This window comes from Triturus cristatus, chromosome 5_1, assembly GCF_964204655.1.
Source record: "Triturus cristatus chromosome 5_1, aTriCri1.1, whole genome shotgun sequence".
Taxonomy (NCBI): domain Eukaryota; kingdom Metazoa; phylum Chordata; class Amphibia; order Caudata; family Salamandridae; genus Triturus; species Triturus cristatus.
In genome coordinates this window covers 67,614,340-67,640,864 of record NC_140587.1, presented here as the reverse complement: position 1 = coordinate 67,640,864, position 26,525 = coordinate 67,614,340, and the positions used below count along the sequence as shown (strand labels likewise).

Sequence of the window (26,525 nt, the reverse complement as noted above, 5' to 3'; positions counted from 1 at the left end):
TGTTTTCTTTTTCAGTTTCTGAAGTAACAGAGAACTTTGCTAGTGTGGCACAAGGGCATCAGCAGGCATCCAGTTTTACATTTCCAGGAAGACATTTTCTGCCCAAACAATCCTCCCACTGTAGGAAAGTACAGGAATAAGCATATGAGGAAGACAAATTCTAGCTATGCAAACTATGTGAAAATCAATCAAGATGTGAGTGAAATTTGCCAAGTCTTACAATAAAGGAAACAAGGCTAAGGATAGACTATGAACAAGGCAACCGCGACATATGAGAAGCCTAACCGAAGAGTGAAAAGACTCATTTTGAGGTGGCATATAGTCATCTAGAGATGAACTAGTGGTCTGAAGGAGGAAACTATTCAGCTCTAAGCATTGGCCTCAATGCGAAAAGTGAGTGGTAAAGGAAAGGAAGCTGTAGGAGGAAATTCAAATCTACTAAAATAGTCTGAACTAAATTTGCATAAATTACAACCAGGAGTAAAGAATGGGCATGGCCACCATAGCTTGATATTTCAAAGAGTAGCATGCATAATATATTATGCATTGTTGGAAAATGAATTATTAATTATTATTAGTGGTCAATTTGCAATTTGTAAACCTAGGGCAGCACCAAAACCTTCTGCCTCCTCAGAGCAGGAGTAACAAGGAGACATGTTTTCATTCTCCTCTTTCCATGTCTCCGTCATTTTACCTCCATGGATTGTTTTTGCGCAGGAAGGTGCAATCATACCATCAATGCAGACACACTTGCACAATGCTTCAAGGGAGCCTGCATAGGCTGCAAATTGTGTGCCAGAACAGGAATGCACCGTATCTTGTACATATGGTGCATTCTGCCTTTTTGAAATGGCATAGGGCAGTGCAGCAAAAAGACCTGCTTTGCTGCCGTACTCCAAAGTGTTGTAAATGAGGCCCAGAGTTTGAAAGTATGGCGTGCACGCCTGCTTGTTGATGTAATTTCATGGAGTGCTTTATTCTGTATCACAGTTATGTTTCATCAGATTCATATATGTGCATGAGTTGCACAATTTATTGACGTATGTCTTTAAATCAATTAGGTATAGTCAATGCTGGTGCTGTCACTGGCTATATCTCACAGTTCAAAGTGTGGCTTGGTAATATTGGAGCATTCATACAATTGCGGTATGCATGTAAGTATGGTGTCATTTTCTGCACTTTTGGGTGATCCTTATTTCAACATTTGTGAAAGAGTTCGGAAGTATGGCGCTCACGCCAGCCTGTTGAGGTCTCTGCCGGCTTGTATTATTCCACATCATAAGTCACCAAAGGTAGGGTGGTCCTTTAGAGTTCTTGATATCTTTTTGGGGGACCACTCTTAACCTCATACTTTGAAAGGAGAAGTTGTACAGTACTTTAAATCTGATCACTGTCTCCTGGTACTCTCTCTCAGGTGGTCTGTGAACACACTAAGTTGAGCTACTCTACAATATGCCTTCTGTCCTGGAAGAGAGAAGGCCCCCTCTTCACTTGGTATGATATCCTGGCTCTTTTATTTCCCCAAACAAATTCCGTAGTTATTCTACCATCAGTACGACTGCAAACAGGAACAGAACTGTGGAAAAACAATTCATTTTTGGATACATCATTCGGCCCAACCACATTATCATGGTCTGGTCCAGATCTGGCAGAAGCATCCAAAGTTTTAAAATGTGGCCAAAATGGCGGTGATCATCCCTTGCGCAGCAGTGGAGCTAAACAGCCCCCTGGATCCACCTATGACGCCTTATCGATTGACATATCCTCTTCTCCCATGGCCCTCCTCAGCCCCCCTTCATGTTTCCTGTTATCTACTCAACATCAGTGAGTGGATGGTGTTGGTTATAGGGGACAGTAATGTGCAATCCTTGTTGATCTACTCCTTGGCCTTGGAGATGACACTTATGACGGATGGGAGGGGAAGTGGTGTGTTGAATGGTCCTATCGCTGGCAGCAAAGTTGGTGGTTTGTGGTAATGTCATCTCCTGACCTCATTGTCCCCTGGCCTATACCCTCCAGTGGCTTATCATCATGTTGGCGGTTGTGCAGGACATTTCCTGGCTCCTTCATTCCTTCTGTTCCATTAGTTTTGCCTGGACTTCCTTTTTGAGTCTAATTGCAACAGTGCTTCATCAGTCTTAGCACAGAGAGCTGTGAACCAGCAGGAAAGAGCTGCTTGCCAACTGCAAGACCTAGGTTTAGAATTATATTCGGCCATTGCCTGAATCGTTTGTTATTCTAAGGTTGCTACAATGGCTCTTTAGGGTAGTAACCCTTTCTTATTATTGCTGCATTACATTTTAAAGCCTGTTTTTCTGTTTGTCCAAACCATACACTCTTGACACATAAAGACATATTTATGACCCGGTTTGTGTTGCTCTTGCACCAACGCAACGTGATGCAAGAGCGAAGCCAGCTTTAGGTCAGATCTATGAGGCAATGAGGCTCTAAAAATCTGGAGCAACACAATACAGCACAAATCACTGCATTGCGTCGCTCTGCCCAGGGAAGGCATGTCATGGGCATCACATGGGTGTTCCCACGCAACTCCCATGGATAGCGACGCATTTCCAGATTTACAAGAACTTGTAAACCTGGGAATGCACCAAAATGATGTACCTGCCCAAGAGAGGTGTAAGGACGGAAAACATCTTCATTTCTACTTGTTACTTCCTCTTTCTAAGCAGCACAAAGAGAACGAGCAACATTTACCTCTCAGTGTGGTTTTTCTGCAGGAAGGTGTCACTTCCTGCACAAAAGCAATACAGTAAGGAACGCAGGTACCCATGCACCATGGTGCAAGAGTTACTACGTTGTGCACCAGCGCAGGGCAAAAAGTCAAGAATGCAGCGCTGCACTTTGCCATATTTCATAGATATTCCCCATAATGCCAACCAGTATGATTGATAAGCGACTCATGTTATCCCTCTATGTCTTATGTAAGTTTCCCTATACATTAATTTACACACATATGATTTATTGTCTCTGAATAACATGTTTGTTTGATGTAAAGAGCTGTGACACTACTTTGAGATACCATTTAATCGCTGTGCAGGAAGGGTTACTAAGAGATGTGGGCATCATTGGAGGGAGGTGGTGAGGGATGCATGGAGAAGAAGGTCATTGGGGGACCACCAACACAGATTGTCACACTGGTTACCACCAGAGTTAAAGCCAACAATGGGGTCAGGTTCACTGTAGGTGATTTTGATTTAGTCGTGTGTTGAGGCTGTAAGTTTTAAGGATGCAGCCAGCTGACCAGTGGACCTCTGCCCTCTGAGGTCGCAAGGAAGGTTTTCAGCCTCAGCTCTCTACTATGGGGTTACTGGTAGGCTGCAAGGATGATATGTAGTGTTGAGGATCACACAGTTACTGTGATGACCTTATGGTTGTTTCCCTTGAGATGCTGTTACCCCAGGCCTAGTTACACCTGTACATTGAGGTGCAGAGGTTGGACCTGTGCTCGCCTGCCGCGCTTGGAGCTGAATGAAAAAGTGCATAGAAAACATCTTTGTGGGCATTTATTTAACAATTACAAAGTGCCACAAAGCCTAGATTGAGACATGTGCTGGCAACAACAGCTTAGGGAAAGGAACCTTCTGTTTGTTGTTGGTAAACAATAGAAATTGACAGCTGGGCTGTACTCGTTTTAATTACCTATAGAAAACAGGCCAGCTTAAATGTAGTGCTTTATAGAAGAACACAGAGGACACAGGTATGTGCATTTTTATTCAGTGAAACAGATATTATTGCTTCATTAGTAATATTGGAACTGGTAATATTGTCTTTTCTCAAAATCACAGACAGCAGGAGAAGTGCAGGTGGACTGGACGCAGACCTTTCGGTGACCTTGGTCTCCTCAGCTAGGAGGAAACAAACAAGAGATCACGTCATGATGGTTTAAGAGACAATAAATACAATTATTACTGACACCTAAAACAACCCTTTTTATTACATTATGGTACAGACAAGGGTGTTCATGATTTCAGGTTACCAGGAGAACCCCATATTAGGACCCTCCTCCCTTACCAGGAGATAGGGCAGTGGAGCAGCCTTTGCATCTTACTAAAGGTGCCCCAGGGGCACAAAGTAGTTCTGTGCACTGAAGACCGTGGGCGTGGTGAACACTGGAAGGTCAAAATTACTTTTCTAAATCTTAGTCTTAGTCTTAATCTGCATTCGATCAACCAAAAGTAGATCAGAAAAGATACACAGAAAGAGTCAAACAAATGAAGAGAAAAGAGCAGGAATATTAAAAATATCTGCAATAAAATTCATGAATGACTACATTCAGAGGAGTAAAAAAACAAAAAATCAATATAAGAATAGCAATGTATTATTCAGATGAGCTTGCAACCCCTTACAAGTGGTTTAAGTGCACTAAAGTGCATTAATTCAGAAATGACATCATAATGAAGAACCGACAATTCATGATACATATGGATCTCTATACAACATAAATTTAGAACATCATACTCCTTCTTTGGGCCAAAGCTCAGTTCAGATAGCTAGCAACTGAGTAACGTGTCTTGATCGGTCAGTTGTAATAAAAAGAATAGGACAGCCTTTTTGAATTTATGTCTACGCAGCAATGGTAATAAAAACCTCCTTGTGAACGATAGATAATTTCAACAAAAAAATTCAAAATGCAGTAAAGTTGGGCTAGATTGCTCGTCGCATGGCCAAATACCAATGGTAGCTGAGGAATATTGGCCCAGCGGAAAGCATATTAGCCAGCGAAAGGAACCTAACCTGAATCTAGCCAGTAGCGTTCTCTCGTACACATTTACCACATATAATAAACAAGGGACAATCGTTGGCACAGTCGGAAGGATACAATAATCCCTAACCATGGGTTTGGCCACTCCGTTAGTTCCCGAGAGGCCTGCCTATGGTTAACAAAGCTATCCTGGACCCAATATTTGGCCTTTTTCATAGCACGGGCGCTGGCATTTGCAATGCAATAGGTCTCGCACTTGAGTTCAAGCTATTGGCATTATAAATGACAAGGCCTTTTATTTATCTGTTTTAAAAACAAAACATGAGTAAAAGGCATTGTCGTTTAAAATGCCAACAGCTGAAACTCTCGTAAATGCAATGCAAGGCCTATTGCATTGCAAATGCTTCTTTTTTTTTTTAGGGGGTGGGGAGGATGGCCCTTGGCTCTGGCTTGCTTTTCATTTACAATGCCAACCGCTCAAACTCTCCTAAATGCGAGACCTATTGCATTGCAAATGCTTTTTCACATTTACCACATATAATAAACAAGGGACAATCGTTGGCACAGTCGGAAGGATACAATAATCCCTAACCATGGGTTTGGCCACTCCGTTAGTTCCCGAGAGGCCTGCCTATGCTTAACAAAGCTATCCTGGACCCAATCTTTGTCCTTTTTCATGATAGTCTCCAGTACTCAAACAAATGTGCACAACCAAGAGCTAGAGAACAATCCTTGATATTTTTTAGTCACGGAAAAGCGCTGGACAAATCCATAAATGCCAGATGTGTAGAGGCAACCTTTGCATATTCATCTTTTTCCACAAGATGGAGGTTGAGGTACTGTAAAATCATCCCAAGCCCCTTTCTAAACCCATGCTGAGTTTGGGATAAAATGTTATTTTGTATATCCAGACAAGAAGGCGATCCAGGACTACTCTCCCAAAAAATGTTTGCCTTAGAGTCTAGGAGAGCCATCGGACGGTAGGACGTTACAACGTGGACATTTCCCTTTTTAAAAATGGGAACGATGATTGAGGTGCACCACAATGCAGGTACACCCAAACAGCACACAGAATTAAATACGCAATTGAGGACCGGTGTCCAAAGCCCCGGGTTTTCCCTGAATGAATCAAGGGGGACACCATACTGACCTATTGCCTTCTCGCACCGGGTATCAACAATTGCCTTAAGCACCTCTTCCTCACAAAAATCAAGTTTTAAGCAAAAGGAGTCAGCCATCGGCGCTTCATCGGCAGCCATATTGTCAGTAGCATACATCCCGGAAAAATGTACCAAGCAAGCCTCAGCCGTAATATGAACCCTTACTTTATCTTGGGAGGTCGAGGGAGATAAGACTGACCGCACTGTCTTCCAAACGGCTTGAGGATCTTTGAGCGGACAGGCACTAACTATGGACTCCCATTTCTCATCCTGCATGGCCGATCTCCTTTTCTTTAGTCCCAGTTGATAAGTCTTTCTGTTTGCTGCAATAACAGCCTGGTCTCTGGGGGATTGTTTTAGGGCCCTACGCAAAGAGTCATTTGCGGCTCTACATTCTTTGTCAGACCAATATTTAACATGGAAACATGGCTGAATATAGGGTCTAGATAGCATCCCTTTAATCCATTTTAAAAGATCAATAAAGTGACTTAGTGTAAGTGCTGGGTCACCTATTTCTAAATTACAGGCACCTAGCAGTGCTGAACTCTACAGACAACCTGGGACATGATGTGCTCCAAGTTCACAGTTCGACCAGCATCCTTCACGGTTAGCGTTTGGGAGAGCAGAGCCTTAGGCTTATATTGCTTTTGCGGGCCTGCTATTTGCACAGCGATCGGCTTGTGGTCGCATATAGATCTGTGCAAGCACCTCACTACTCAAAATAGTTGATGACATACATCGGGAGGTAAAAACGTAGTCTATTGTTTTCCAGCGCCCTGTCCTGTAAAAGTTGGGAAATCTGAACCAGCAGAATTATGGGCCTTGTTGACAAAACGCGCTCAGCCAGCAGGGAAGACAGGGCACATCCCCTAGCGTCCATATCCTTGTGATCAACTTCTCGGGCAGATGGACCAACAATAGTTGATGATAGAGGGAGTAAATGCCCTAGTTCGGCGTTAAAATCTCCTGACACCAGCAGGTTAAAGGGACATTCAGCCGGGACCTCTTTTTCTACTAACAGGTCAATTACAGAACACAAACCCTGAAAATTACAATCGCCCTTGCCGGGAAATATTTGATTGTAGAAATTCATCATATAACACCCAAAGATTACCATTCCAGCAAAGGCAGAAGACCTGTGCCTCCCGCTGATCTAAGAGAAGGGGAGTAATAATACAGCCAATGCTAAGGTTAAACTAGGCTGGTAGTCCCCTTTGGCTCATCCAGTTGGCTCCGCTGCCGCTGGCAGAGTGAAGCATGTGTATCCATTGAAGGATCCCCCTTTCAGTTCCCAAGTTTCTTGCATAAAAACTGTATCGTAATCACGGATAAGGGATTGACAGCCTTCAATTAGGATTTTTGAGGCTGGGCCAGCAACATTCCAACTTACAAGGTGAAGAAGGGGAGAGTATTCAGCCCCTTCAGTCTTCGATATTCTAACTTCAGACCTTTCTTGTGAAGTCGGGCGATTAACATGGACTTGCGCCCTATCAGGATTACCGAAGCTTGATAAAGAAGGGGCAATAGAGAGGTGTGGGCCGGGTATCTCACTACTAATCACACCTCCATTGTCCAGAACGCCTATACAGACACGCTCCTTGCAATGCAGTCAATCATCATCCTCCAAACCTGCCAGGGCCGTATATCTCGGGAGTACTGGTGAATGTAGCGAGGATCTAGGAAATGTTCTAGTTGGCGCTATTGGTCCCTCTGTACTGATATTGGGGGTTGCCAGATGCCCCTAAGAGAAACAAGAGACAGGATCTTAACAGGACTAGTTTTAACCATACCAGCCCTTGCTAAGCCCAATACGTTTTTGCGATTACGGAAGTTAATCACAATGTCTTCCCCATTGTACTGTTTGCCCGACCCACTATTCCCCCCACACTTCTTGCCATCAGAATAGGCAGATACCTTAGTGTTCAACCAGTGTACTGATTTTTTCATAAGGATCCTTGTAGATTTTGAGCTATCAGCACGGAGACTGGGAACATCAGCTAACACAATTACACGGGGAGAAGACGCAGGAGGGAGATAGATCACCGGGAGGGGAACCGGACTAGGTTGACAACATTCAGCCTGATTAGCAACCTGCTTGGCTATTAGAGGTTGCGTTTCATTTTGCCATGAGGTTCCATTTAAATCCAGACCATTGACAGGAGCAGAGTTTTGGTTTACAATGGACCAACCACCCCTATGAACAGGGGCTTGGGACAATGGAGACACTGGATAGTACTCCGTTCCCTTGGAGCAAGTTGTTACCCTGGCAGCTGATGTCTCAGGCAGTTTCACCTCAATATGGGTGAGGCGATCGATGATAGGGTGCAGTTTAATATTCAGCCGGTCACCTAAATGCCTACATGCCTAAATGCCTAAAAGCTTCCATGATTCTTCTGTGATGGCCGATGGTTGCACAGGCAGATCCTCATTAAAAGGGCTTTTTACGGAGCACAGGTTTGCCCTTGGCTTTTAGAGGTTTATTAGCCAGAGAGCTCACAGCTTTCCTCCTAAGCTTTGATTTAGGTCCAAAATCTGGGTCGGAGGCTTGGTCTGGGGACACCGTTCAGGTAAGATTTGACTCATCTACTTGGACTATCACTGAAGGATGTAAAGCACCACCCAAGTCAACTGGCTTGGCATTGGTAGCTGGATGTTTAACCTCAGGGTTGGCCTCGGTAGCTGGAACAACTGGTGGACTTAATGCAGAAGCAATAGGTAACCTCAAGTAGGAAGTTTCCAGAGGACCACCAGAGGCATTACAGTAATCCTGTTTGAAGAGCCGGACTGGTGCAAAATCCTCCGAAGTGAGTGAAAGACATTGTTCCACCAATCTAATCTCATTAGAAACCGTGTCCACCGTCGGTGTCTAGTAGTTGTCAATCATGGAACGAGTACATGGTAGTGGGGCGCTAAGTGTACCTGAGGTGTCCTTCTTTTTTCCCATGTTCGCGTGGCAAATGATGAAGCTGGTGTGATAAATAAAACAAGGGAAAACCCAAGACGCCCAGAAGGCAGAAACAATCAAAACATATAAACAGTACCTCTATTTAAGGAACCTCCTCAGTGATGAATTGGATCCCAGATGCAAAACGTCGGAGGAATGGCCCAGCCCAGCCTATTTCAGGCTATGACGGGCTAGGATGGGCCTGTCTTTGCCCGGTCTTTGCCCAGGCCAATCCCGGGCACGTCCTGCACAGCTGGATGGCTACCGTAGTTTCAGGGCACTCCGGCGCCTGACCGTAATGTTGCGGACCATCCTCCTCGGGCCAAAAAAGGCAGAAACGGGACCTGGATTCCCCATAGCTTATGGGGCAAGCATCACGTGCAGGGGGTGGTTCCCGTACTTTTATTGTGCTCCAGCACCTGACTGCAACGTTGCCGCCCCTCCTCCTCAGGACCTGGAGTCCCCGTAGTCAATGTGGCAAGCGCACCATTTCTAACTCAAGTCCTAGAATAATTGGGGAAAGAGCAACTTTTACCCCAAATATTCCAGGAGGAGTATATAGTATTCCTGCTCCAGTCAGGGAATATTTAAGCGAAAGATATATATTGCCCAAGTATTTTTAGGAATGATTAAAAATGAGTAATTTTGAGCTCAAGGGAAGGAAATAAGGAACTTATTTATGAGAGGCCAGCACTGCTGAAGCGTCACTTTTTCACTTTGCATGACCACATAGATATGGAGTAAGATGAAGCAGTGCAAGTCACTGCGCTGCCCTACTCTGCACCAGGGAGGTTCTACATGGGCATTGAACTGCGTTTTCCCCTGCTCACTTTGGGCCTCATGTACGTAGCCGAATACCGGTCGGTAACGGCCGATTTTCGGTAATTATACCGTTACCGACCGGTATTTAGGCTTTTGACATGTAGGGGGCTCATTTCTGTATTTGGTAATTTACCGAATCGGTAAAATTACCGAATCGGTAATTTTACCGATTCGGTAAATACCGAATACAGAAATGAGATGTAGGGGGAGTGTGTGGTGGGTGTGGGGATTCGTTATTTACCACCAACTAAAGGTTGGTGGTAAATGACGAATAGGTGACAAAAAGCATTTTTGTGCACGTTTAAGTGTGCAATGTGGCAGACATACATGCCCTTAGGGCATGTATGTGCGCCACATGTGCACACATGGCCGAATCAGGGGTGCAACAGGGTGTCAATGTGACACCCTGCCACCCTTGCATGTGCTCCCCCATTACCGAATCGGTATTTACCGATTCGGTAATGAGGCATACCTTCCCATCAATGGGAAGGTATGCCTCATTACCGAATCGGTAAATACCGATTCGGTAATTACCGAATTTTTCCGAATCGGTAATATTTACCGACTCATTACCTACATTGCATTTACCACTTCATAAATACCGAATCGGTATGATTCGGTATTTATGAAGTGGTAAATGCAAGCCCACCTACATAAGGCCCTTTGCCACTGGATTCAAGCTGGCCTGGTTGATGAGGGATGTAACCCCGAAACCGGTCCCAGGATGCTTGTTTCCAGTTCATGGAGGACCTGGCTTGGCAGTTCGGGCTGGACTGTTCCCATGAGGCACAAAGTCAAGACTGATTTGCATATAGCTGGGTCTGAACTGAGGTGGCGAAGTGAGCTAAAGAACGATGATGGATTCAACCCAGATCTGTGACTGGGGGTGAGTGTCTGAAAAGTTTCAGCGCTCTGTCCATCATCTCCTTGTGTTTGGTTCCCCCTGCAACACCCATGGATTTTTATACTGACCCAGATTTACTTAATCACGTAAACCTGGGACAGCACCAAAAATGTATACAACCACAGAGCAGGCGTAACGAGGTAAAATATACATCTCGTTTTTTCCTCTTTCCATGTGTGCTGCATTCTGCAGCACACATAGAAAGAGAAAAACCCCTCTCTGGATTGAAGGAGCTCCTTCCTGCTCAAAAACAATCCTGCATGCAACACAGACACTCTTGAACCATGTGCAGCTTTTTTGGATTTCCACAGTAACAAATGGAGTGCCAGGTGTGCCCTGGGACTGTGAGGTCACCTAAGAGAGAGAGTGGCCTTTGACCCTTAAAACACTCACACATAGAAGCAGAATCAGTATATGTGAGGAATATTGTAGGGTCATGCAGAAAACCAGTGTTGGTGCAGCTCAGAATGTATTATGGAGTATAGCCCCTGAGCCTGTTTCTAATCCATGTGGGTGCTGTCCCAGAAAGTGAATCTCAGGTCACGATGAATGCGTTGAATCTAACGGGGCTCTCTTCTTTCCAGAGCAACTCGACAGGAGCTAACGACCCCTCTGTGTGGGATGTGTGAACCCCGGCTGATGGGAAAGAGCTGGTGTTGTTAAAGGGCTCTGTGTAAGTCACGATATGATAATAATAATGTGATTTGTAAAGCGCCTAGCTATTTCCTTGCGGAGTGTCCCAGCACTAGATCCCTCGTCCACTAGTGTACTGACACAGTGGACGAGGGATCACCCAGTCTGATGGAAAAGCTCACTCTTCGCTAAAAAGCCAGGTCTTTAACTTCTTCCTGCATAGGATTCCAGATGGGTCTTGCTGAATTTCCACAGGGAGGGTATTCCAGGCTTTAGGAGCTAGGAAACCAAAAGAACTGCCTCCTGCTCTGGCCCTTATGGATTTCAGGATGATGGGTCGTCTAGCTTCCGTTGGACTCAAGTTTCTAGTGGGCACATAGGGATGCACCATCAGCTGAAGGGAGTGAGGACCGGGCGAGGAAAGAGCCTTCACGCAATAACAGCGTGCTCTAAAAGGGACTCTATGCCTTATTGGGAGCCAGTGTAGTTTTCACAGCATGGGTCTGTTGTTGCCACCTCAAACTGTGGGTCTCCAGGCATATTCCTGGGAATGTGTGTGAATTCCAAAAATATAAGAAATTCAGTGCAGGCGGAGACAGAGATCTCTGCCTGTAACTTCTGGCTTTTGTGCGAACAGTGGCTTTAGGGTTTCAGTACAGATTTGCATATTTGCCAAAGGCAAAGTTATGGGGCAGGTTTCCCACAATATTCAGGGTCAAGGCTCAAAAGAAATGGGAGCAGATGTTTGGTGCCAGGTTCTGGTAAATTAATTATAAATACTGCCCCTGTGATGCAGGACTTGTTTGTTTTGCATCTTCAGTTGACCCTGGTTGACGGATCCCAGATCACAAACGTTTGTTTTAGGTTGTGCCAGCCTGAAGAAGTAGTGAATCATTGTGCCCTGAATGAGGGAGGTCTGCTGCGATTAATGCAACATGCTCAGCTCCTCATGTTTTGGGATTATGGCACATCTAGCTTAGGGTGATTGTGATTGCTACTGGAACTGCAAATACCATAGTTTACCACTGTGGAAAAGGCGTTAACATCTATCGACTTAGGCTCAGTGCCCTATATGGGTATGTACTGTCCAGTACTGAGTATTGCATTGTATTCTAATTGGATTTATATAGTGCTGACTACCCCTGACGAAATGTCAAAGCGCTGTTTCTGCGGGTAACGTGCTACTCCAGAACCCAAAAAGAATTAATGGTGAACTATTATAGTGAACAATGAAATTATTAGAGTGGTGGATATGTTAGTCTGAACGCATTGAAATGTAGGCTTGTGTGCTTTTTCATTCTTTAACATCCTGGACATGCTGCATGTATAGTGACACAGTGAGAAAGGGTTCTTCCAAGGGTTGCCTTCATCTAGTCTGACTACTCCTTACCTTACAGTGCAGCTCCGACCACCAGGGCGCTGATGCCCGCTGCCAGGGAGAGCAGTGTGTAGCTAATCCTTGCACTGGATGCACCATTGCACAGGTCAGACTTGCAGCAGGAAACTGTACCTGACCCACCTGGCACAGAGACAGATTCCTTTGTACAATCGGGAGCACAGACCTTGGTAACCACTGATGCTGTAAGGAAAGGAGAGGGTTAATCTGTAGGAACCCACTGCCTAAATGTCTTCAAATTTTAAAATTAGATCCTAACGTGATTAAATATAAAATCTATTTAGTCTCAATATCTCTACCGACTTCAATTCCTGGATATGAGAATAACAAAACATGGCATTTTATAATTATATCTATCAATAATTATTATTTACTGGTACACACCATAGTTAAGAAGCATCATCACCTAAAATTGGTTACTAATCACGATTATAAAAATACAAAATCTGCCGAAAAATCTAGTTGAGGGGAGGAGTGTAATTCCAACCTCTGAAATACCACAGTTAAGACTAGCTATGGAACACTGCACTGCTCAGGGCCTCACACACAAACTCATTAACGAAATCCAAAATGCAATAATCTGTTCGCACGTGGCCACATCAGTCGTGACTGCAACACAACAGTTACAGTTTCACAGCACAGATATCCTCATAGAGCTTGTAGACAGTAAAACCTGCAGTACCACTGTCTGCAACTAGATGTCCTTACAGATATAATACAGGGGAAAAACCCTGTTGTAATTCTGCATACAAAAATTATATGTACACATACAATAAACAAGATGTAAACATTTGATATACATTTTGACAACTAGCTGCCATTGATAAGAGGCTGTAATCCCACTAGAGGCAAAAGATAACAAATACAAAATATGTGTCTCTTCGGTAATGCCTTCAATTGTGTCTTCGCTGAGGTCATATTGAATATTCCAAGAGAGGTACTTTGTACAGACCCCCTTCTTGTAGGACCCACTAGGCACAGGGCAAGGCCGTTGCAAATATTTTTCAGTCACCAGCAGACACCAGTAGTAGTCTTATGGGATGCTTTGCCACCATGGAACCGGACATCACATAAGAACGATATCCAATTAACTTTGGTTACTTCTCTTCAGTTCCCTGCATTTAGGTCAGTAACAGAGACTGTAGTTAGATGGGCACTATCCTCCATAACTTAAACAAATAGATTGCTGTTTTGCAGAATCAGTTCACTGTTTAACACACCTGCACAGCGGAAGGACTAGACCTGGGCATGCTGCTTCAAGAAAGCAAAGAGCTCCTGTCAAGCCCAGTGTCCTGGTGCCACGGCCTAACCCAACAAAGTCAAATTCCAAGTTCACAAGGGATTGCTTCAATACTGTGCAACTGAGTCCAGCAGAAGGCTCTGAGGTTTACCCACTGCACTTACTGTCTGCATTGGACAGATGGCGAGAGCGCCATCTTTGTCCATGCAGACGCGTGCATGCAAGCGTTGGGGAGAAATGATTCCAAAAGGTCCTCTCCATGGCGAGGGCAGCGCATGTGCTGCTTTCGCCAGGCGAGACCTAAAAAAGAGGAGTCTGTGTCATTTCCATTTTGACGATTACAAGTCACCATGCAACAGTTAGCTTCTTTCCCAAACATTTACGCATTTAAATTAGTCCATGTCCACTTTGCTGATACCAAATTGAACAAGAGATCTTTTCATAACATCTGCTACTGCTCTGAGGTTGTCTACAGACCAAATGATGTGTGTGAAACTTGAAACTGCAGAGAAACTTGTAGAAAATCAACACACAAGATAGAACTATCCTCAAGATCATGTCATATATAGTGGACATGTGTGTTCTCCTTTGTCATGGTAGTTTTTTCAGTTTGTAAGAGTCAATGGCAACTAGGAAGTCCCTGTGGGAAGTTTGCAGATGTCATTGGAAACTCAGGAGGCATATACGGCTTGAGCTTGCTGACTTGACAAAGTAGTTTCTTTTTAGACATTCGGGGAGTAGGGAGGTTAAACAACTATTACACTGCAAGAGTTACTGTAATTTTTTTAGAAGACTAATATTGCACACCTACCCAATGTATGGGTAAAATACCCAACTGATACAAGTTTGTCAGTTTCTTAGTTAGATCATATAAACCTATTACAATGTCAAAAAAGATGAAAACAGTTGCTTTCAATCATTAATCAGTCACAAATTCAATCCAGGACCCTTGGATTAGTGGTTGTTTTTTTCATCCTTTCTTTATTGACACATGTTCAGTCAATTCCAAAATACACGGACCAGCCGACACGTGTTTCGTCTTACAAAAGACTTTTTCAAGGCAACAAATTCAACGAAGCAGTTGGTAGAATATCCAGTCATGTGGTTCGTAAACACGAATTCCCATATAAAATCGTCCAATGTCACACCATTTAATCTTAGTGTATGCGCTTCTTGCGTCTCCAATATTCAAACAGATGTAAATGCGTGCATCAAAAAGTATCCTCTAAGTGACGTGCTAGCTCCGTGATACGAGCGCACTCACTTCTAGTTGCTGCCGGTCAAGTGGTATCACCGTCTCCCGTCCTGTTCATTAACCGGAGTCGCAGGGTTTGCGACTATTAGAAAATTAAATAATATTTGCTGATTAAAAAAGAACATATACATAAAAAAATTAAAATTGAAACATTCAATATGAAGGACTTTGAAATGGGTGGCCAAAAATTAAATTGCTATCCTTATCTTGATTCATGGGAGAGACGCGAGTATACAACAGAGCAATCTAGTATGGGTGATGAGTTGCCTCAATCCAAGCACTGCTGTAAGCCAACAAAAAGAAATCATGCCTGTAGAGCAAAAAGACAAAATCATAAGCAAGAGTCCAGCAAATTGCTTCATCTTTTAGAAATAAAACCAAATGTTGGAAGTTCTAACCTTTTATTAAAATTAAAATTTTGATTTGTGCATGTTTTTGTCTATGAAGTAAATGCAGCATTTCAAAATGTGTTTATTAATTTGATGTACCCTTACTTTTGTATTTTTATGTATTTGAGATCAAATCATAGAAATTGCTTAAGTGAGAGTTCCCATAAGCATCCATCGCTATTATCACCTGTACAATATAGCCTGTGTAACTAATTAGTAAGAAAGGATTACCTAGATTTTCTTCCGTTATAATAGCTTGTAGCGTTTTCTTATAGACATTGCAACTCTAATAAAATTCGAAACAGCAGTGCAGATGGTAGACAAAGACAGTAGAAAGGTAAAACCGCAAATATTAGTGCATGACATTATTTCCCTCAGTAATGGGGTTAAAAATTCCCCCCTCTGAAATTTATAAAGGGGACAGAACAAAATAAAGTGCAACGTGCTCTGTGCTGATAAATTTTTTGACGGACAGGGTGATAAACTATGAACAAAACCTGATTTTTCAGAGAATGCCACTAAATAGTGCAATGTGTTTAATCAAAACCGAGTAGGGTAAAATTGTGCTTGGACGTTAGTAGCAAAGGTTAGATAAAATGTCTGTTCTCCAGGAGATAAACATAGGGGATCTGATACTACCATTTGTGCACGGCGCAGGTGGGCCCTGGCAAAAGATGCCTCTCTTATAACATCTTTCGCATTTATATTAATACTTGCAGGATTGTCTTAATAATGCCCCAAACCTAACCATATAGATTTGTCTTCACAAAGTGATGCCAGGGAATAGACAATGCACTATTCAAGTTGGTACAATCTTGGATAACGTCTCTTGAGAACATTAGGTCCTCAGATAACTAAATCTTGGCCCATAAGAGCAATGGAGCAATAGCAATTCAATCTTCAAGGTAGACCAACCCTAGATCCTGGTGGCAAAAATATGTGGGGGCACTATTAGGAACCAATAATAATCTCTCTATAAATTTATTTTCCAGGACCTGCAATTGTCGGATATTATAGTACCCCCAGTCTCCCGCACCATAGGATTTCACCGACAAACATTTCGTTCATACAGGGTAACCAGTTCTGTTACTGGTTTATAGCCTAACTGGTGGGCAAAACAAAATAATCCCTCCACAACCCGACTGGTATGTTGTGCCCTAGCTCTGATAAGATGGTCCCAATTCATAGTATCATTAAAAATGTTCCCTAAGTAAGTGACATTTTTCAGCTTGTCTATGGCCTTGCCCCTAACCTCAAGTTTTCTTGTTTTAGTACCTTTAAGGCCACAGACCATGACATTCAATTTAATAAAATTCACTTTTAAATCCAATGCTGCCATGAAATCAGTAAAAGCAGTAAGTGACTTTTGGAGGCCATTGGCTTTCAAGGCCATTAAAACAGTATTGTCTGCGTAAGATAACAATGGGATCGCTTTGTTTCCAATTTTAGGGAAATCAAATTCCTTCTCTATTAAAAAAGCCTCTAAACCGTTTGTATACACTAAAAAAAGGAATGGAGCTAAAATTAAACCCTGCCGGACACCTTCTGTGGAAACAATGGGGCCTGTCTTCTCCCCCCAGGACTGTACTGTACAGCAACTGTTGTGGAGGTGTGAAGCCTACGTAGGAGGGATATAAGAGCTTCTTCAATACCCATTTGCTCCATAAGCCCCCACAATTTCTCCCTGTTGACCGTATCAAAAGCATTGGACAAGTCCATGAAGGCCAGATGGATGGAACTCCTCCTGGCCTTCATGAACTTGCCCACAATAAGTGACATGTTTAGGCACTGTTCTGTAGTACCCATCCACCATCTAAATCCATATTGCAGTCTAGACACAATCCCTGTACTATTTGCCCAGGTCTCAAGTCTCGCAAGGATAACCCTTCCCAGTATTTTAGCAGTATCGTCGATTAGCGAAATTGGCCTGTTGCAGGCGTGGTCAATCCTACTACCTTTCTTATATACTGGAACAATAATTGACTCCTTCCAGGTTGATGGAATGGGGCCAGTCACTACAGCTTTAAAAACATTAGTGAGTATGGGTGCCCGTAAATCAGGATTGTTTTTAAACAAATCAAGAGGAACCCATCTGGGCCAGGGGCTTTAATACTAATTCCTTACTAAAGCCTCCTCTACCTCTATCACTGTAATTGATAAACTTAATTGTGAGGCCAAGCTTAAATCACATATCAGTTCCTCACTTGCTTCGACTATTGAGGCATTTTTTGGATTAAATATGGCTGAGAAGTGAGATTCCCAGGTGGACCTCAAGATCAGGGAATCCAAAGGTTTAGGTTCATCCTTAAATAGAGGGCAATTAAATATGTCCCAGAAACTCGCTCTCTCCAGATCCTCCCAAGCCAAGCTCCTCAGTTCATCTTGTCTTTGTTTGATACTACACTTATAAATCTGCCTTATATTTATAATTTTTGTTCTAGCATGTGGGGTGGTATGAAGGGTCATTTTAATATTCCTATGTGCCCTAAAACACTCTGCATTGAACCAACGCACATCCTGGGATTCCATTCTTCAAACCGATCTGGTCAGGTCTTTTGCCACATCTGCACAGATCAGTTCAAAGTCGTGAACCACCTCATCAGGGGAAGTGTCATCATGGAGGCAGCTCATAATAAGATTTAAGTTTGCGTCAACAATTTTTACTTCAAATTGGGTCGGATCAACTTTACCCCCAGTTTAGCCGCATTTCTTTGTTTTAGTTAAAATCAATAGGGCATCCATCACCTTTCCCTATCCTAGCTGTTATACTGAAGCGTACAGTTAGTGGATTATGGTCACTGGCAACGTTTGGTGCGTTCTCAAAATCACCAACAAACAGGGATTATTTCCTAGCAATAAACATAAAATCAATTGTACTTCTTCTACCTCCCTGACATATGTGGAGCACTGAGGTAGAGAATTGCAGTCCAAATAATTAGTATGAATGAGACCTAAATCGTTATCAATGATAATGGAGTTCAAGGCCTCACCCTGTATAGTATGGATAAAGTGTGGCTGTGGCTGACCATCTGTTTCTAGCAGCCCGCAAACTCCAATATTGCTGAAAGCACAAATGATACAATTAAGATCCCCCACCCACAGGATGCATAAGGGCTGCCACTTCCGCGCAATGGTATTAATCTGCTCCTGTAAGTTCTCAATCATGTGACTGCTATTCTGGTCAAAGATATTATAATACCAGTTTATTAGCAGTAACTTAGCCCAAATCAGGTTGGACATCGGGATAACCTGGTACCAGGGTACAGTTTTTACGACATGGGTTTGACTGAAATTAAAATCACAAGCCCTCTTTGCACCCTCTAAGCCGCTGAGGGTGTTGCATTGACATTAAACGAGCAATAACCGTCCAACACAATGTCAACTTGGTGTCCTGTTTCTTGGAGACAAATAACATCAAAATGCTTAATATAATCCACCCAATCCTCATTGGTTAGTTTCACACGTATTCCTGCAATGTTCCATGAGATGATTCTACACAGGGGTAGCATGTGGCCAGGCCTGCCTTGGTTGATTGCGATGCAGGTATGGTGGGTGTGCAAAAGATACCATACCCCTCCGCCCCAAATTCACATTAGAAACAGGAATTAAGTCCCAAGTGTGGGTTTCAGGAATTATTATGTTTTGCTGGGTGTGCTGATGTTTAGCAAAAAGGGACCAGATAGATCTGTTAATTGCCTACTCCCGATATCAACTGTACCTAAGTTTTCCCCTGAAACAAGGCGCCATGGGCGTGAACTTTTCAGATCGACTAGACTTCCTGGTTGAACAGGCAGTCAGTCAATATCTGTCAGGCCAGAAAGAACATCAAAGCTGTTAGGGTGGGTAAATGAAAGGGGCTGGAGAGGAGGGTGTCTTTTTGGCCCGTACCCTAGAAGATGTTGCCGCTTGCTCGTCCCCTGATGGGGGGGGGGGGTGGTAGAAAAAACCCAAAGGACAGACCTTTATCGAGTCATTTAATGAGTCTCTGGTGTGCTTCAGGGCAAAGAATGCGCACCTTGTGTCGTTAAAATTAAGTACAACGCAGTCCCCTTCTCAGCATTTGGTTGTAGGGCATAACCAGCCCACTCTCCTTGCTATAATAATGTGTTCAAACCAATTATTGTGTTATGGAATTCTCCTAGAGCACCAATGTACTGCCTTATTTATAAGGCTTGAGCAACTTTCTTGTTGCCCTGAGAGGAGGTATGGGAAGGCTGTCAAAATTACTTTATAAGAACAGTCAGGAGGGAGATTTAAAGCATTTTCGGCCCCATCCCTAGCTGAACATCTATATCCTGGGGCCCGAGTTACTTCTTAATTCTTGTGTTTTTCTCCCTCTCCCCTGAGCATAGCGGTTCTCTGTTCATCTCACCCGTTTTGTCCACCCTCGTCCGTCCACGCTAGATGTCCCATCCATACCAATTTCCCTTCCTCTCGTATCAATTTGCTTTTTTCTGGTGCTGGGCATAAAAACCCAGCTATCTATGATAGGTTGGACATTTGATGGTTCCAAAGTCACCGGAGAGACACTAAAAGATTCGTCGGTTACCCTTTTAATTTTTCTGCTGGTTAAGGGGTCCATTGCTTTCTGATCTTGAGGTTCTGAGTGTTCCCTTTGATCCTGCCGGAATCGCATGAGATGCTCTTCAATGCTAGCCAGGCGAATAGGTTCCAGGGCATCTTCAACAACCTTACTAATTTTTTCCATCAATATGTCCAGAACAACCTGTACAGTTTTCCCTCCACCGTTGTGAGTTCTACATACAGTACTTGAAAGGTGAGATAGTTTTCTGCGCTCAACCTTTTGCTTTAGGATCAACCCTACCAATTCAGTTTGCTTCCTCTTCCCTCCTATCCCACTCAGGGGCCCAGTTTTTTCCATGATTATTTGTGGGGCAGTCTCTTCTTCCTCATGAATAGCACATGGATTTCCCTGACTCGCAATGATAATAGAGGGCGATGATGAGGGTAGTGCTCTAAATTCAGAGTTTATTCTAATGTCTACCATATGAGAGTTCTCAGTAACAATAGATGTAATTGGTAGATCAGGGGTGGACACTAGAGACAGTCTCCTCTCCACCAATTCTTTTTCTTTGTTTAGTGCCCCCACCGCCTTTTTCAGAAAACCATCCAAGGTAGTGTCAGTTGTTTTTGGTGCATGGCCATGTTTCTGTTTTCCCATGTTAAGTAAGGATGAGTTTTCAATAAAGTTTGACTTAAGAGGTAACCAATTTATGGGGAAAATAATACCCAGCCCAGCCTCCTCTGGGCTCTGACCGGCGCAGACGGGCCCGCTCTTGGCCCGGTCTCGCTCACGAGCATCCTGCGTTGCGGGATCCCGAGAGTGCCTTTATGCGCCGCTGGCACGTAGAAAGTGGCCTCCAGGCAAAGGATGGATGGGGGATTGATAGGGGATGCAGTCCCCGGCTGCCTCTGTGCAGGAAAGTGAAAGTGCTGGTGTAGTAAGAAACGGGTTCTCTGTCTAAGTATCCTCTTGGAATTGCTGCTTTTAAGAGGGTGTTCACTAGCCGTTCTTTTTAGTTCTGTATTAAGATGTTTTGCTTCACTTTAGTTTTCTGTTTATATGGACGTGGCAAATGGTGCAGTTATCCTATGCTTTTTAGACAGCAGCTTTAGAGGGAGTCACTCTACCTACGTTAGTCTTAGTGTTGCAATACCCGCTGGAGAAGCAGACATCCGAGGCAACGTCAGGCTGCAATCCATAAATAAAAGGGAAACTAGCCCCTCTACTTCTATGCCACCTGGAGGGGACTGTAATTTAAGCTACAGGCTCAAACACACCGGGCTCCAAAGTGACTCCGAGCCACGAGTGGCGCAGCCAATTGGTTCACTCCTCGTAGCAAGGCTGCTGCACTAGAACAGAGGTGAGATGTGTCGCTCAGTAATGAATATGCTACTTACCAGTATGCATCTGTTCTTGGCATGTAGGGCTGCTGACATTCATATCTGTGCATAGATCGCCGCCTAGTGTTGGGTCCGGATGTTTGCACGTTGTTGTCCTGGAAGAGTCTTCGAAGTATCCTTGGATAGGTGACTCCTCCCCTGGACTACAGTGCGCATGGGCATCCTCTCCATCCTCAGATTGTTTTTCGCCATTGTGGCAGTGATGGAGTAGATACAGAAAATGATGACCATGCTTGCAATAATTCTGAGAGCTGCAGCTGCGACAGGCGCCGGGGAGGAGGGAGGGCGATATGAATGTCAGCAGCCCTACATGCCAAGAACAGATGCATACTGGTAAGTAGCATATTCAGTTCGAGGCATGTGGGCTGCTGAATTCATATCTGTGCATAGAATACATAGCAGTGCCCTCTATTGGCGGCGGCTACCCGTGCCAGCTGCAGCGGTCTGAAAAAGTGTTTTGAGAACAGCCTGTCCTACAGCTGCCTGCTGTTTTGACTGCACATCTACGCAATAGTGTTTTGTAAATGTGTGTGTAGTGGACCATGTGGCTGCTCTGCATATATCATGCAGGGGAATATTTCCTAGGAAGGCCATGGAAGCCCCCAACTTGCGTGTTGAGTGGGCTCGTGGTGGAATAGTTAATGTGCGTTTTGCCTTTTGATAACAGATTTGAATACACTTAACTATCCATCTGGCTATCCCTGCTTTGGAGATGGCGTTACCTTTGTGGTGTGGGGCAAAGGCAACGAACAGTTGTTTTGTCTTCCTGAAGGGTTTAGTCCTGTCGATGTAGTACATGAGGGCCCTCCGTACATCTAGTGTATGTAATGCCCTCTCTGCAACAGTTTGTGGGTTTTGGAAGAAAACGGGCAGTTCAATAGTCTGGTTCATGTGGAACTGCGATATTACCTTGGGCATGAATTTGGGGTTGGTACGTAGTACGACCCTGTTGGCGTGAACCTGAATAAATGGCTCTTGAACGGTTAGTGCCTGGAGTTCACTAACTCTTCTTAGGGAAGTGATCGCTACCAGGAAGGCTACTTTCCAGGTAAGGAATTGAATCTCGCATGAGTGTAGAGGTTCAAAGGGTGGACCCATCAGGCGTGTGAGGACCAAGTTGAGGTTCCACATTGGAGCCGGTGGGTGACTAGGTGGAATGACTCGTTTGAGTCCTTCCAAGAATGCTTTGATGGCAGGCACTCTGAAGAGAGAGAGGTGCTGCCTGGTTTGCAGATAGGCTGATATTGCGGTCAAATGGACACGTATAGAGGTGTACGCCAGATTGCATCGGTATAGGTGTAAGAGGTAACATATGATGTTGTGGATGGATGCGTCCAGCGGGTTAATGTCATTATTACCGCAATAAATGACGAACCGTTTCCATTTGGCTGCATAGCAAGCTCTTGTAGTGGGTCTCCTGGCCTCCTTGATGATGTCCATACAGTCAGGTGGCAGATTGAGATAGCCAAACTCTAGGACTTCAGGAGCCAGATCGCCAGGTTCAGCTGTTGCGGATCTGGGTGCTGAACCTCTCCATGGTTCTGCGTCAAATGCGCGGGTTTGATCCGCAGCCTTTGATGCGGTACCACGGAAAGTTCGAGGAAGGTGGTGTACCACGGCTGGCGTGCCCACGTGGGAGCAACTAGGACGAGTGTCAAGGAGTGTTGTCGGAGTTTGCGAGCCACCAGCGGTATCAACGGTGCTGGGGGAAAAGCGTACGCAAATCTGCCGGACCAGTTCATCCATATCGCATTGCCCTGCGACTGCGGGTGTGGGAATCTGGCGGCGAAGCTTTGGCATTTTGCGTTTTCGCTTGTCGCGAATAGGTCTATTTCTGGGTGACCCCACTGCTGGAAGTACGGTTGGAGTACCGATGGGTGTAACTCCCACTCGTGCATCTGGTGGCTGTGTCTGCTGAGCAGATCCGCCATCTGGTTGTCCTTGCCGGGGAGGTGTTCCGCCATGAGGAACATGTTCCTCTGAATGGCCCACTTCCACATGCTCTGAGCCAGATGAGACAACTGTGGAGAGTGTGTCCCTCCCTGCTTCTGTATGTAGTACATTGCGGTCATGTTGTCCGTCCGGATCAACACGACCTTGTTGCACAGATGTACTTTGAAAGCCTTCATGGCTAGGAAGATTGCCATCAGTTCCAGAAGGTTGATGTGCATCTTCTTCTGTTGTGTCGTCCATAGTCCCTGTACTGTGTAGTGGAGTACATGAGCTCCCCATCCCTGGAGAGACGCGTCCGCTGTCAGTACTATTTGTGGAACAGGCTCTTGGAACGGTCGGCCCTTGCAAAGGTTTTGTGGATTCCACCAATGCAGAGAGTTGTATGCCCGACCGCTCACCAACACTAGGTCTTTCAACTGTCCTTGAGCCTGATTCCACTGACGTGCTAGGCACTCCTGAAGTGGGCGCATATGTAATCTCGCGTGCGGGACTATGAAGATGCAGGAGGCCATCATGCCTATCAACTGCATAAACACTCGCGCTGGAAGCGAGTGGTTGGGTCTGAACTTGGAGATTAGCGCTTGTATGCTGTTGATCCTCACTAAATTTGGCTGAGCTGTGGCCGCCAGAGTGTCTATAGTCGCACCTAGGTACTGTTGTACGTGTGCGGGCTGGAGATGAGACTTTGGGTAATTTAGTGAGAATCCCAGACTGTGAAGAAGGTGAATGGTACGGGACACGTGGCTTGCACATTGCTGGGCTGATCTCGCTTGAACGAGCCAGTCGTCTAGGTAGGGGTAGACGTGTATGTGCTGTCTCCGTAAATGTGCCGCCACCGTAGCTAGGCACTTTGTGAAAACCCTGGGCGCTGTTGTCACGCCGAAGGGAAGGACTTTGAACTGATAGTGCTGCCCCTGAACAGTGAACCTGAGGTATTTTTTGTGTGAGGGGTGGATGGGTATGTGAAAATACGCATCCTTGAGGTCCAGTGATGCTAGGAAGTCTCCCTGCTGGAGAAGCGGAAGGACTTGCTGTAGAGTGAGCATGTGAAAGTGCTCCGAAAGAATGTACTGGTTCAGGGGTCTCAGGTCTAATATAGGCCTGAGCGACCCGTCCTTTTTTGGAATTAAGAAGTAGAGGGAGTAAACCCCCGTGCCCCGCTCGTGGACGGGTACGACCTCGATAGCGCCTTTTAGAAGCATACTTTCTACCTCTTGCTGTAAGAGCGTCAAGTGCTCTGAGGACATAGGACGGTTTCTTGGTGGTATTGTGGGTGGAGTGGAAGTTAACTCCAGACAGTAACCGTATTTTATAATATCTTTGACCCACCTGTCCGTGGTGATGGAGTTCCACGTGGACAGGAACCGTTGTAGCCTTCCCCCGACAGGTGTTATGTGGTCGGGAGGAAGGGAGAGGGCGTCACTGCTTGTTCTTGGGGGAGGACCTGGTGTTGCCGTAGCCACGTCCTCTGCCCTTGGTACTGGAGCCACGATAGCCACCTCGGGTGTTCTTATCGTAGGTGGTCTGCGTATTACCCTTGTTATATGGTTGTTGTGACCCCTGTCCTCTGCCTGCTCCCTTGTTTCCGGGGCGACGAAAGGAGCCGCTCCGAAAGGACTGAGTTTGTAGGGCGCCCATGGACTTTGCAGTGTCCGTGTCCTTTTTTATCTTCTCGAGGGTGGCGTCAACCTCAGGCCCGAACAAAAAGTCGGGGTTGACGGGCTGATTAAGTATATTGTTTTGTACCTCAGGCTTGAATCCTGAGATACGTAGCCAGGCGTGACGTCGTAGGATGACGCTAGTGTTGATGGCCCTGGCAGCCGTGTCAGCAGCGTCTAGTGCACATTTGATGGCAGCATTTGTGAGTAGCTGTCCCTCTCTGATAAGGATTTCTGCACTTTCTTTGTAGGGGTCAGGGAGGTGTTGAAGGAGTTGCTCCATTGTGTCATAGTGCGCCCTATCGTAGCGAGCGAGGAGCGCTTGAGTGTTAGCTATGCGCCATATGCTTGCAGCTTGTGCGGCAACTCGCTTGCCGGAGGTCTCCAGCACCTTGGACTCCTTGTCCGGGGGAGGAGCGTCACCCGTTGTCTGCGAGTGTGCCCTTTTGCGGGCATTCGCCACAACGATGGAGTCGAGTGGTAATTGTCCTCTGATGTAAGTAGGATCCCCAGGTGCTGATCTGTATTTCTTATCGATCCTGGGGTTTATCACTCGTGCCCTGGTGGGTTCCCTGAAAATGTCAGTGGCTGGCTTAAGGACCCCCTTCAACATTGGCAGAGTCTTTACATGTCTTTCTGAGGATGCAAAGGTGTCCATTAGAAAGTCATCTTCGATGATATCAGAGTGAAGCTGTACATCATGGTTGTTCGCCGCTCGTTCAATCAGAGCGTTGAACGCCGCAGTATCCTCTGTGGGTGACGTTTTTGCCCCATATAGTTGTGGGTCCTGTGCATCAAGAGGTGCACTGGGGTCTGCAGGGTCGCCCCAAGTTTGGTCAGGGTCCTGCTGGTCATCAGGGTCCGTGTCCACATGGTAGGGGACTTGTTCACCCATGTAGTCCTCCAATGCATCCGTGTCGGAGCGTGTGGGGGAGGCCCGGTGTGGATCCTGGTAGGGTGAATGAAAGGGTTCATACAGGAGAGGTTCTGTGTCCACAGGCAGCTTCCTCTTTAGCGGGATCCTGAAAGGTTCCAATGGCGGTTCCGAAGTTATCCTTCGGTCGTGGAGAATCATCCTGCCAGTGTCGGCGTCGATGACGCGTGACGGAGACGGCTCGACAGGCGTAACCGCAGTTTTGGTGGCCTGTGTCCTGAGTTGAAACGCCTTCGGGATTGTGGATGGAGGCAAGCTGAAGGTAATGCTGGTCGGCACCGACGAAACCGCTGGATCGATCGAACCCGACTGGTCCTGGAGGGCAGCCTTGGTTTTGCAGCCTGGCATTGCGCCAGTCCGTACTCGGGGCGCCTTAGAGGTCGTGGCCTCCGCCAGGGTCGTCGAGGCGGCTGCAGATATCTTCTGCGCCCGTGGTGCATCGAGCCGAGGTGTGGAGATCACCGCCGACGTCTTCGACACGTGAGGTTTCGGTGTCGTCGAGGGAGTGCTGCGAGGCGTAGCAGGCGGGACGGCCCTCGGTGTCGGTGGCGTCGACGCCGGTAACCGAGCAGGTTTGTCGGCGCCGATGGCC

General features: G+C 45.4%; 1 protein-coding gene across 1 annotated transcript in view; it reads right to left on the bottom strand.

Moving 5' to 3' along the window:
- Nucleotides 1–3,710: 3,710 nt before the first annotated feature.
- Nucleotides 3,711–26,525, bottom strand: part of LOC146830196 (lymphocyte antigen 6E-like) — a 77,235-nt gene continuing 54,420 nt past the window's right edge. The window contains exons 3-4 of the mRNA XM_085604421.1: nucleotides 12,574–12,762; nucleotides 3,711–3,863 (exon numbers count right to left, since the gene is read on the bottom strand). Of these exons, the coding sequence (XP_085460547.1) occupies nucleotides 12,575–12,762 (188 nt within the window). The 3' untranslated portion in view covers nucleotides 3,711–3,863; nucleotide 12,574. The remainder of the gene's footprint in view (nucleotides 3,864–12,573; nucleotides 12,763–26,525) is intronic.